The 14,101-nt window shown below is 36.8% G+C and overlaps 1 protein-coding gene across 2 annotated transcripts in view; it reads right to left on the bottom strand.

The window, feature by feature from the left end:
* Positions 1-14,101, bottom strand: part of TMEM131 (transmembrane protein 131) — a 219,633-nt gene that overhangs the window by 78,076 nt on the left and 127,456 nt on the right. For both annotated transcript variants that reach the window (XM_044772935.2, XM_070511663.1), the window contains exon 6: positions 1,087-1,203. In XM_044772935.2, the coding sequence (XP_044628870.2) occupies positions 1,087-1,203 (117 nt within the window). The remainder of the gene's footprint in view (positions 1-1,086; positions 1,204-14,101) is intronic.

Genomic DNA, 14,101 nt, shown 5'->3' with positions numbered 1-14,101 from the left:
AGATGACAGAAGAAAATAGGGAATCAAAAAATTTCCCTACTCCAACCGTCAGAAGATGGATCTAGGGCCGAGACAACCTCTCAAACATCAAGCTGAGCCCCAGGTCACTCCCAGTGGGAAGGCCCTGGGTTCACTAAACAGGGGGAGTCATTTACTCAACAAGTGTATGTTAAATGAGTGTCACCTACACAGCACTTCAGTTACTCATCTATAAGGCATTCAAAAGTTTCCTGACTGCCTACTAAAGAACCATTAAAGACTCATTCACCACAAATAAGCAAAAATTTATGACTACATGGAATGTTTACTCTGACACTAATTTTCAAAATATACGAAATGTTTTGGGTACTGGAGAAGAAATTTTCAAAAACAAAAGCATAAAAATTGTAAAGTAAGACATTAGCTAAGTTAAGGATTTAAACAATTGAGTTTCACGGGCAGCAGAGCACAATGGTTAAGAGGATGGTTGTTGTAGTTACAAAGACATGGGTTTGAATCCCTTGCTCAACAACCTTCTAGTAGTATAATTGGGGCAAATTATTTAACTTTCCTAAACTTCACCTTCCTTATATAAACAAATGAGAATAACGGTATCCGCAATGCAGGTAGAAGTGCATGTAAAGCATGTAGGATACTGTGCCATATAAGCAATTATTCTTCCTAATCTCCATAACCTTGATATATAAAAAAAATCTCGATTCATAAAACATTAACTATCTTTAATAGCCTAAACATTGATTGTACACAAAAAATAAGTATATCAAGAAGTAGGTTTTAATCTTGAAACTTATCAAGTATGCTTCACAAGTGTGCAAAAAGTAAAGATTAGAAAAGTTTAGAGTCAGTATGAAAATATTTTTACTATTCTTTTCCAATCAATCTTACATTCGCACTTAGCTGTAGCTTTAAGATTGTTTGTTCACAGTCTGATTTGAATAGGGATATTCACAGACACAGAAGTTAAGTATAAACTCGACATTTTCTATTATTCCTGAGTTTTTGAAGACAGTTCTTAAAAGGCTATCATGATAAGAAATTAAGACTATATTTTACAAAATAAATGAAAGTTTTAATTCTGTTTCTTACCTGGTAAGTAAATACCCCATGATTAGATGTGTTAATAAATAAAGTATTTTCTACATTTCCCACTACTCTTGCAAGGAAAACTACATCAAATGATGTATTTCCTCCTGGAAGAATTTTCTGAAAAAGAACAGCAACAAACAAAGTTAAATTAGTAACCAAAAGATCAGATTATGCTGACCACAGTTAGACAGCAAAAGTTGTCTAAAACAAACATCTTAGAATCATTTCCATAAAGTAGCTTTTTCCCTATAAAGGTTTAAGCTTTAACTTAGTCAAACTATTCTGCAGTGGAAAATAACAAAAAAGATGTCTTCATATTGGACGTCTACAGTCACTATCTTTGTCAATTACCAGTCTAAACCCCTGTACAACAGGTGGTTTCCTTGGATTCTGTTCATTCAGCAATCACTAGGCTGGAATGAAGTGCCTAATGATAGGCTGTTCCTTTATCACAGTCAGGTAGGAGGTGAGCTGAAGCTGAGCTTCTTATACAGATGTACTACTTTACTAACTAAGCAGCAACCTGTACTATTTCGCAGAAGAAATAAGCCCAGGCCTCAATCCCTTGACCTCTGTCACTCACTCTCACGAGGCACAAAATGTGCCAGCAACTTAAATTAAGGAAAGAAGGCAAGGGTGAAAGTATGTGCAGGAACTCACTCCTGTTATTTTGTGCAGACTGAGAAAGTCACTGTAGTTAACAAAATAAAATTTTATTACAACAAAACAATAGGGCTGCTCCATGAACTTCAAGAGACTAAGCTCGCAGTTCTGTCTGCAATGAAGCCTTAAAATGCATTTTAATATGTAAAGTCATCAACCTCTCTCATTGTGCCTCTATGGCTAGAACTCTAAAATGTTCCCCAAATTATAGCTTAAAATACATAGCATTGAGACTTCTGGCTTCACCTTAGGATACAGAAAGCTAGAAAGAGCATTTCTCCTTCATTATCAACAATGAAAAGAATAATCTACAAAATCGTAACTTTTCTTGAACCCATCACAGAGTTTGTGTACCAACGAGATCAAAATTAAAGGAACGACAAGCACCTCCAAGGAGTGATGGAATGTGAATACTGGCTCACCCCTGGCAGAGAATGGAAAGTTGAGGCTACCATACAAGAGGGTAAAATGAATTCAGCTACAATTTTTACATGCTCCTAAAAGTCAAGTGTGGGCTAAAATGAGAGTATAGAGCCCCTGGAAGCTGCAGACACTAGATGGAAGTCACATTTGAGCCAAAACCAATAATAAAAAAGTATTTGCTAAATCCCCAAATAGTTTGAAATTAAATAACCCACTTTCAAATAAGCCATTGGTCAAAGAAATAGTCACAAGGGAAATCATAAGATATTCTGAATCAAGTGGAAATCAAAAGACAACATACCAAAATTTGTTGGCTGTAGCTAATGTGATACTTGGAGGTGAATTTACAGTATTATATGCTTATTTTGAGAAGAAATGTCTCAATTAATCATCTATGTTTATACCTTGAGAAACTAGAAAAACAGTAAATTAAACCCAAAATAAACAAAAGGAAGAAAACAATAGACAGGAGCAGAAATGAATGAAATAGAAAACAAAAAAATAGCAAAATATCAGTAAAAGCAAAAGCTAATGTTTCAAGAAGGTCCACAAAACTGAATCCTAGACAGGATGACCAAGAATAAAAAAGACGACAAAAATACAAGTATTTTATATTTGAATGTGGACAGCATTATATATCCTTTACACATAAAAAGGATGATAAAGGACTATTAAAAACAATTCCATACCCATAATTTACTAACTAGAAGAAATGGACACATTCTTTGAAAAACACAATCTGCCAAAGCTCACTCAAAACAAAACATATAGCTACAACAGTTCTATATCCATTAAAGAAATTTAATTTGTAGTTAAAAATCTTCCCACAAAGAAAAGCCCAAGACCAGATGGTTTCACTGGTAGAATTCTCTACCAACCATTTAAGAAAAAATTAATATCTATCTTACAGAAACTTTCCAGCATACAGAAAAGAAGAGAACATTTCCCACCTCATTTTATGAATCCAGCATTACTTTGATACCAAGACCAAAGACTTACCAGAAAACTACAAGCCAATATCCCTCATGAATACAGACATACAATTATCTACAAAGTACTGACAAATTAAATCCAGCCCATATGTAAAAAAGGATAATACATCATGACCACGTGGTTTTTACCCAGGCAATGCAATTCTAGTTTAACATTCAAATGTTAAATCAATGTAATTAATATTACCAACTTACTAAAGAAGAAAAGCAATATGTTCATTTCAATGGGTGCATAAAATAGTCTGACAAAATTCAATATCCATTCATGATTAAAAATCTCAGTAAACTCAGTGGAAGAGAACTTCCTCAACCTGATAAAGAGCATCTACAAAAACCCTAGAGCTACCACATCTTACGGTGAATGACTGAATGCTTTCCCCCCAAAATTTGGAATGAGGCAAGGATGTCTCCTCTCACACCAGCTACTCAACACTGTATTGATGTCCTAGCCAGTGCAATCAGACAAGAAAAATAAATAAAAGGCAAACATACTAATTTCCTGGTTTGGCTAAGTGTCCTGTGATTATATAAGATGTCAGCATTAGGAGAAACTGGGTGAGTGATATATGGAGACTATCTGTACTCACTTTTCTACACATCTAAAATTATTTCAAAACAATGTTATAAAAAAATGTCAGTGAGATTTTTTAAAAAAGAAATTGACACGCTAATTCTAAAACTTAGATGGTAAGAAATGGAAATAAGAGAAGAACAATTTTGAAAAAGAAAAACAAAATTGGAGGACTCACAATACCTGATTCCAGGAATTACTAAAAAGCTATAGTAATCAAGACAGTGTGGTATTGGTGAAAGGGCAGATATATTAGAGCCGATATATCTATTAGGTACATATTAGAACATAATGGAGATTCCAAAAAACAGACCCACACACATACAAGGTCAATTTAATTTTTAATTAAATTAATACAATTAATCATACAATTAATTTTTGACAAAAATGCAGAAGGATTTCAAAGAGAAAGGATAGTCTTTTCAACCAACAGTGCAGAAACAATGGTATATCAATATACAAACAACACAAAGTAACTCTTGATCCATATCTCATACCATAAACAAACATTAACTCAAAATGGGTCATAAACTAAATGCAAAATTTAAAACCACTACACTTCTGAAAGAAAAATTGGAGAAAATCTTTGTGGCCTTGATTTGGGCAAAGAGTTCTTAGCCATGACTCCAAAAGCATGACCATAAAAGAAAAATTTGATAAAGTGGACTTCATGGAAATTACAAACTTCTCTTCTCTGAAAGATTCTATAAAAAGAATAAAAAGACATGCTGCAGACTGGGAGAAAAGGTTTGCAAATTACATACGTGATAAAGGACTTATATTCAGAAGGTATAAAGAACTCTCAAAAACTCAGTCACGAAGAAAACAAACCCAATTAAAAAACAGGCAAAAGATTTGAGCAGACATTTCACCCAAGAAAATACATGGATGGCAAATAAGCAAATGAAAAGATGCTCAAAATCATTAGACATCGAGGAATGTAAATTAAAATAAAAATGAACTAAAACTATACACCGATTTGAATGACTAAAATTGAAAACAAATAAACCCAAACCTAACAATACTGAGTGCCAATAAGGATGCTGAACTGGAAGTCTCATACATTTCTGATGGGAATGCAAAATGGTACAGTCACCATGAAAAACTGTGAAATATATATGTAGCATAAGATCCAGCAATTCCACTCCTAAGTATTTATGTAAGGGAAACAAAAATTTATCTTCACACAAAAATCTATACGTAAATGTTTACAGTGGTTTTATTTATAACTCCTCCAATCTAGAAACAACCCAAATGCCAAAATGTCTAGGTGAAAAAAAGAGCCTAGAAGTGAGAATACAAGGTCTCTGATAGTTCCCAATATCTAATCAAGACTTGACTCTACTGTTATTTTAATACTTTAAGAAGATGCTGAGAGACACAGATAAAACAAATATTTCCCTAATTTTTTTAATAACAGGGAAAATCTAGTTCTAACTGACACTTAAGGGCGTAACAAAAACGGTGATGAAACAGAACAGCAAACTCAGGCTCAGAAATGTAACCTTCCCATAAGAATTCATTAGATTCGCTACAATTCATCCTTTTGTTCCCTTTGCTACACATTTTCTAGATGGAATGAATTTAGTGTGATAAAAAAAATTAGAGCCAGCCCTGATTGTCTAGTGGTTAAAGTTTGGTGTGCTCTGCTTTGGCAGCCCAGGTTCAGTTACCGGGCATGGAACCACACCACTCGTCTGTCAGTAGCCATGCTGTGGTGGTAGCTGACAGAGAAGTAGAAAGACTTATAACTAGAATATACAACCATGTACTGGGGCTTTGGGGAGGGGGGGATAAAAAGAGACAGCAAGACTGGCAACAGACGTTAGCTCAGAGCAAATCCTTCTCAACCGAAAAAAAAAAAAAATTAGAAAACAGTAGAGAAAGTAATGAAGACACACCAGGTGTGCTAGCTTTACTCTAACATTATCAGCAGCTAAGTAGCTCATCTTTGTACCAGAGCTCAGTCCCCGGCCTTTTGCTCCCTTGGTCATCTTATCCAGGTCCATGGCTTCATATCTTCACCAGTGGCTCCTACACTTCTATTTCAAGTCCACTCCTCTCTCTCATACACCAAACCCAAATACAAACTGCCTACTTGGCACCTCCCCCTGGATGTCTAGGAGACCTGTCAAATCTAACATGTCCAAAACCGAACTATTCACCGTCCTCCTGAAAGCTGCTCCACCCTCAGTTTTCTCTCTCTTAGTTGATGGCAACTCTGTCTTTCTAGTTGCTCAGGACAGAAACTCTGGAGTTAATCTTGACTCTTCTCTCACTCAATTCCATATGAGGAAATCCTGTTGGCTGTATCTTCAAGACACATCCCAAATCCAACAGCCTTCTTCACTTCTCTACTCTGGCCCGAGTAGTCATCTCTTATCCTGGAGCACTGCAACAGCCAATGTGACTGCTGTCCCTCATTCTCCCCTAGCCCTTCTTCAGTCTATTCTTATAAACAGTGATCCTTATAAAACATAAGCTATCATTTCATTCCTCTGCTCAAAACCCTGTGATGGCTTCCCATTTTGATCAGGATAAAAGTCAAACTCCTTATTATACCTTGTTAGGCCCTTCACAACCTGTCCCCTCCCAGCCACTTTTACTTCTCCTCTTACCCTTGCTCACTCTGGTCTAGTCACACTGTCCTCTTTGTACAACAGGCATGCTTTCACACTGGAGCCTTTGTACTGCCTGTACCCTCTGTCTGGAATGTTCTTCTTCCATATATTCCACTTCCCTCCATACAGTCCTCTTACTTCCTTCAAGTCTATTCAAATGTCACCTCCTGAATGAAGCCAACCATGACCATCCTATTTGAAAACCGGAGGACCGATGTCAGCATCACGGCAGTGTAAGATACTCTTCCTTTTTGTCCCTCTTTTTAAACAACGATTAGAAGTCCATCCACAAACAGAAGTGCCTTTGTGGAAGTTGTGGGATCCAGCACCATATGCCAGGGGACCTGGGAGTTGTCTCGCCCAGTAATAAGGGGACAGACTTTGATACAGGCTGTGGAACCAGTGAACCTGCCCCAACCCCTCTGGCAGTTGGGAAAAAAAACCTGGAGAGTGCTGGGTAGATACCCAAGGATGAGACAGATTTTGCAGAAGTTGAGCCTTCCCAAGGAGACATTCCATCAAGCCATTAGAGCAAAAAACATATGAGTTTGGTCTCAGTGGAGACCATAAGAGGAATTTTCCCAGCACCACCCCTCTTCCTCCACCTGGCCAAGGCAACACTGCACAGGACGGAGGCATCTAACAGCGGTGAGTGCACTGGCTACCCTAGTTGTACAGCACGTGAGCAGAGAAACCTGTTTCTCTCCAGCAGCACCCAGAGTACTGAGGCAGGACCTCCTCAACTGGGGGAGGGATGAGATCAGAAAGAGGCTGATAAGAATATCAAAGGGTGTTAAAGGTACACAGGTCCTGCTGACTGTGCTTATTAGGACTTCAGCAGGAAGTCTGCCCATGAGCATCTGGAAGTACCTCACCTGAGGATCTCCCCACTAGGTCTATGGGCACCCCGAATGCCCTGAGTACTAAACTCACCCCTTCCCTCACTCTGTAGCTGGCTCCCTATGGGCAATCCCAAGTGAAGCAGTGAGAGCACGTCTGGTAATGGACTGCTATCAGAAAAACATAACAGGGTCTGTGGGCAAAGGAGAAGCTACACACTTGAGCTATGGCACTGCCCTCCAGAAAACCCAAAAGGTGAAGAAAACCTGAGCCATAACAGGACCAATGAAGAGTATATTCTATCTGAAGGCAACTAGTACAGATTTAAGGAGGTGTCTGCTACTTCAAATGCAAAAGCAGCAACACAAAACTACAAAGAACGTGAAAAATCAAGAAAACATGCCACCACCAAAAAAACAATAATTCGCCAACTGAGCTCAAAAGCACAGAATTTTGCAATATACCTGATAAAGGATTCAAAATAGCTGTTTTGAAGAAACTCAACAAGCTACAAGAAAACTCAGAAAGACAATTCAATGAAACCAGAAAAAAAATACATGAACAAAATGAAATATTTACCAAAGAGAAGAAATCATAAAAAAGAACCAAAAGGGCAAGCCCTGGAGGCATGGTGGTTAGGTTCGGCACGCTCCACTTCAGCAGCCCAGGTTTGGTTCCCAGGTACAAACCTACACCACTTGTCTATCAGTGGCCATGCTGTGACAGCAGGTCATATACAAAATAGAGAAAGACTGGCAACAGATGTTAGTTCAGGGTGAATCTTCCTCAGCAAAAAAAGAACCAAACAGAAGTTCTGGAGCTGAAGATTTCAATGAATAAAAAGAAAAAAATGCAATAGAAAGCATATGCAGCAGAGGAGAGTAAATGGAAGACAGAATAAGTGAGCTAGAGCATAGGAATTATGAAATAACCCAGTTAGAGCAGAACAAAGAAAAAAGAATTAAAGAGTGAAGAAAGCCTACATGACCTATGGGATTCTATCAAAGAACAAATATTAGCATAATTGGAGTTCTGGAGGAGAAGAAAGGGAGAAGGAGGCAGCAAGTTTATTTAACGAAATAACAGCTGAGAATTTCCCAAATTTGGGGAGAGACTTGGACAACCAAGTTCATAAAGATAACAGATCACCTTGTTACCTCAATGCAAAAAGACCTTCTCCAAGACATATTATAATGAAATGACCAAAAATCAAAGATAAAAGAGAATCCTAAAAGCAGCCAGGGAAAAAAGGACTGTATAAACTACAAAGGAACCCCATTAGGCTATCAGTGATTTTTCAGCAGAAACCCTACAGACCAGGAGAGAGTAGAAAGACATATTCCAAGTGTTGGGGGAAAAATTACCAGTCAAGAATATTTTATCTGGGGCTGGCCCAGTGGTGCAGTGGTTGGGTTTGTGTGTTTTGCTTCGGTGGCCCAGGATTCGCCAGTTCAGATCCCAGGTGCAGACCTATGCACCGCTTATCAAGCCATGACGTGGAGGCATCCCACATATAAAAAATAGAGGAAGATGGGCACAGATGTTAGCTCAGGGGCAAACTTCCTCAGCAAAAAGAGGAGGATTGACGGCAGATGTTATTAGCTCAAGGTCAATCTTCCTTAAAAGAAAGAAAGAATACTCTATCTGGCAGACTTATTCTTCAGATATGAAGGAGAAATAAACTTTCCCATACAGACAAAAACTGAAAGACTTCGTCACTATTAGACTTGCCTTGCAAGAAATGGTAAAAGGAGTTCTTCCAGCTGAAATGACAAGACACTAAACAACGACATGAAAACATACGAAAGCATACAACACACTGGTAAAGGGAAATACACAGACACAGAAAACTCTAATTCCGTAATAGGATGGTGTGTTAACCACTTAACTATAGCATTAAAGGAGAAGAGTATTAGAAATAATTATAGCTACTATAATTTGTTAATGAATACACAATGTAAAAAAGAGGTAAATAATGACATCAAATATACAAAAGGGGGAGAGCAAAAGTGTGAAGTTTTTGCATGCAATTGAGGTTAAGTTGTTATCAACTTAAGATGGACTGTTTTATCTATAAGACGTTGTATGTAAGCCTCATGGTAGTAAAAACCAAAAATCTACTCACTATTGTGTTATATATACTGCTGCTATACACTAACAATTAAGACATCTGAAAAAAGAAATAAAGAAAATTATCCCATTCATAATAGCATCAAAAAATAAATACTTAGGGATAAATTTAACCAAGATCTGTATAATGAAAGCTCCAAACTTTGATGAAAGAAATTGAAGACGGCACAAACAAATGGAAAGATATCCCATGTTCCTGGATCAGAAGAATTAATATCGGTAAAATGTCCGCATTGCCCAAAGCCATCTACAGATTCAATGCAATCCCCATCAATATCCCAATGGCATTTTTTTTCACAGAAATAGATAAAACAATCCTAAAATTTGCATGGAACCACAAAAGACCCTGAATACAAAGTAATCATGAGAAAGAACAACACAGCCAGAGGCATCACTCTTCAACTTTCAAACTATACCACAAAGCTATAGTAATTAAAACAATATGGTATCATCATAAAAATAGATATATAGACCAATATGAGAATAAAGAGCCCAAAAGTAAACCCCCCGCCTATATGATCAACTAATATTTGACAAGGGAGCCAAGAATACTCAATGGGGACAGGATAGTCTGTTCAACAAATGGTGTTAGGAAAACTGGATAATCACATGCAGAAGAATGAAATTGGATGCATATCTTACACCACTCACCAAAATGAACTTGAAATGGATTAAAGACTTAAACAAAAAACCTTATACCGTAGAACTCCTAGAAGAAAACATAGGGAAGAAGCTCTTTGACATTGGTCTGGGCAATGATTTCCTGGATACCATACCAAATGCACAAGCAACAAAAGCAAAAATCAACAAGTGGGACTACATCAAACTAAAAAGCTTCTGAATAACAAAAGAAACAATCAACACAATGAAAAGGCAACCTACAGAATGAGAGAAAATATTTGCAAATCATATACTGCATAAGGGGTTAATATCTAAAATACATAAAGAATTCACACAACTCAGTAACAAAGAACCCAAACAATCTGATTAAAAAATAGGCAGAGGAACTAAACAGAAATTTTTCCAAAGAAGACATCCAAATGGCCAACAACTATATGAAGATACTAACAATTCTAATCATCAAGGAAATGCAAATCAAAACTACACTGAGATCACTTCACACCTGTTAGAATAGTTAGTTATCATTAAGAAGAGAAGATGGGGCCGGTCCCGTGGCCAAGTGGTTCAAGTTTCATGTGCTCCGCTTCGGCAGCCCAGGGTTTGTGGATTCAGACCTACTCCACTCATCAGCCATGCTGTGGAGGCATCCCACATGCAAAGTAGAGGAAGACTGGCACAGATGCAGGCTCAGTGCTAATCCTCCTCAAGTGAAAAAAAAAAAAGAGGAGGATTGGCAATGGATGTTAGCTCGGGGGCAAATCTTCCTCACAAAAAAAAAAAAAAAAAAAGAGAAAAGTGTTGATGAGGATATGGAGATAAGGGAATCCTATACAGTGTTGGTGGGAATGTAAATTGGTTCAGCCAATATGGAAAACAGCACGGAGATTCCTCAAAAGATTAAAAATAGAGGGGGCCCACCCAGTGGCATAGTGGTTAAGTTTGCAAGTTCTGCTTTGGCAGCCCAGGGTTCATACGTTTGGATTCCAGGCACAGACCTAGCACTGCTCATCAAGTCACACTGTGGCGGTATCCCACATAAGATAGAGGAAGATCAGCAACAGATGTTAGCTCAGGGCCAATCTTCCTCACACACACACAAAATAAATAAATAAATAAAAAACAGAACAATAGATGATCCAGCAATCCCACTTCTGGCTATACATCCAAAGGAAATGAAAACAGGATATCAAAGAGATATCTGCACTCCCATGTTCATTGCAGCATTATTCACAATAGCCAAGACATGGAAACAACCAAAGTGTCTGTCAATGGATGAATGGATAAAGAAAATGTGATACACACACAATGGAACAGTATTCAGCCATGAGAAAAAAGAAAATCCTGCCATTTGTGACAACATGGATAGACCTGGAAGGCATTATGCCAAGTGAGATAAGTCAGACTAGAGACAGACAAATACTTTATGCTATCACTTATACGTGGAATCTAAAAAGCTGAGCTTGTAAAATGAGTAGAATAGTAGTTACCAGGGACTAGGGGGTCGGGTAATTGGGGACAGGCTGTTGATGGGTATAAACATGTAACTAGTAGATAACTAAGTTCTGGAGATCTAATCACAGAATAGTGACCACAATACTGTATTATAAACTTCAAAGTTCCTAAGAGACTAGATCTTAATTGTTCTCACCACAGAAAAGAAATGATAATTATGTGACATGATAGAGGTGTTGGCAACCCTTCGGCAGTAATCATGCTGCAATATATAAATGTATCAAATCAATATGCTGTACACCTTAAACTTACACAATGGTATATGTCAGTTATATCACAATAAAAAAATACAGACCGCACCTCCTGCCACACTCCTAATCCCCTAATTTTACCCTTCTTTTTCTTAGCTTTTATTATCTTCTAGTATTTTATAACACTCAGTTATTTATTACTCTTGCTTCCTTTCTGCTGCTGATGTCACCCAACCCCCCTAGAGGCAAGTATTATAAATGAAGCAGCTCTGTTGTTCACTGATAAATCCAAAGTGCCTGGCACACAGTAGGTACTCAATAAATATTTGTTAAATTAATCAATTTATTTCTACACAGGTGGCAAACTATTTTTTAATTTAAAATTTCTTATATGCTTTCAATTTCAAAAACAATAAGCGCTTATTTTACTCAGTGATACAGTGAAAGGTGTACGAAGTTTATACCACCAACCCTCCTCCATTCTTATCCTTTTCAGCGTACCCAGTTACCCAGGTATATCTATCTGCACCTTACTTTGGCTTTTATTAATATATCCAAATATATACAGATTTTATACTTTTTATAAAAATGGCATATTCTACTCTACAATGTGCTTTTCTTACGTATTAACATATATATCATAACACATTATTCCATACCAACAGATACAGATCTAATTCATTCTTTTTATTTTCTGCATAATAATATTCCATACTACTGCTATCATGATATTTTGTTCATTCAATTCCCAGTAACATGCAGGGATATCACAGTTTAATCTGAAAGAGAATAAATAATGTCTAGGCTTCTACATTTAAATAAAAGTAACCATTAATATTCATTAGTGACCTTTAACCCATGAGAAGAGACTGTCTATTATATTAAGCATATTAAAATAAGTGGGCTAAAGTATTTTAATTTTAATCACAGATTGAAACAATGTTTATCCTAGTTGATCTTCAGTTTATCTGAAAATTTAATCAACAAAAAGGATCTAGACAATCAAGAGAAAAATAATTTTTGTTTGCTTACCAATGTCTGTAAGATACCCCATTTCTGCAAATCTCATGGTAATCAAAATTTGATGACTATAGAGTATTAAAAAAAACCCCTATTCTTTGATACAAAACATATATTACATATTTCACGGTCAACATATAATATAGCCATGAAAGATGAATAGGCCTAAATTGCAGTCAAGTAATTTTAAGTTATAACTAATTAGACAATTATAGTTAATTAACAGATAATTATAAATACAGGTAATTATTAGAAGTTATATACAGAAAAACAAATTGTCACACAACCACATTCTTACTACTCTCATTCTTCTTGATTTCCAGGTGGTCTTAAAATCAAAACCTTAGTAAGGAGTATTATTTGTGTGTGCGTGTTAAAATATGGTTATGTAAAACTTGGCTTTTTAAACAATAATTACTCTTTTCTGTATTTCTGTAATTACACTGGTTAGTCAATAACCAAAAACTTAAGTGAGTTACAGAAAATGTTTTATTTTCAAAGAAATAAGATCTGACTAGGAATTCTGAAGGTGGCAAAGGCAATCAGAGTTAGAATAAAAATACAGAAAGGCTTTGCTCTCCTGGACATGAGAAACTCTTTCCATTTTTTTCCCAAAGGGTTTTTATCACAGGCATAAAATTGAAGTGGAGGGGAAATAAGGTTACTTCTTCCCCCTCAGAGCTCCTTTCATCTCACCCTTCCACTTCTTGAACTTATCTTACTGTAGTCACTATCTTACTGTAGGGAAAAAAAGACAGAAAGCAACAAAAAGAAAAAAAAGAGAAGGTAGCACAGATTTTGGATATTTCCTTTAAAGCTAAATCTACATTTCCTAAATGTAGATTTTGATAGGTATAGATTATTTTTATTGTTTAATTCTATCTCCTGATGATGGAAAATACATATTGTTTTTTAACTGGTTCTTTGACTACATACACATTTAGTTTACCTTTTCAAGGACTTTCAGAATAACCGTTCTCTTTGCAGAAGGTTCATGGGTATAGACTTAAGCCCTTGGGAGAGTTCAGAAATGTCAAATTTTGTTTGGTCCACACTATCTGTCTTACTAAAATTGAATTCGTTTTCATCATGTAAAAATTGGGAGAAATCATATAAAAATTCCTATTTCTGACTCTTCTTGGAAACCAGAAGAAGTGGGCATGGGCTTACACTCCCACACGGCAACCACTGGCTGGACTCAGTAGGAGCCGATTCCTTTGGATGGGCCACATGCTTTCCAGGTCACCCCTTATTCTACTTGGCCTGCTTCTCTCGTCTACACGGTCTACCTAGCCCCGTAAGAATCTGTGTCTGTTAACTCTTTCTCTAATCTCTGTATTGTGATGATAAAAGGAAAAAAGTGAAAACCTAGGCCTTTACCAAGGGTGAAGCTTGGATGTTTAGAAACAACAAGACGTTGCTTGAACGAGC

The sequence above is a fragment of the Equus asinus genome, chromosome 6 (genome assembly GCF_041296235.1).
Source record: "Equus asinus isolate D_3611 breed Donkey chromosome 6, EquAss-T2T_v2, whole genome shotgun sequence".
In the NCBI taxonomy this organism is placed as follows: domain Eukaryota; kingdom Metazoa; phylum Chordata; class Mammalia; order Perissodactyla; family Equidae; genus Equus; species Equus asinus.
Note: the sequence above shows the minus strand (reverse complement) of the source record. Positions and strands in the feature narration are given on the sequence as shown.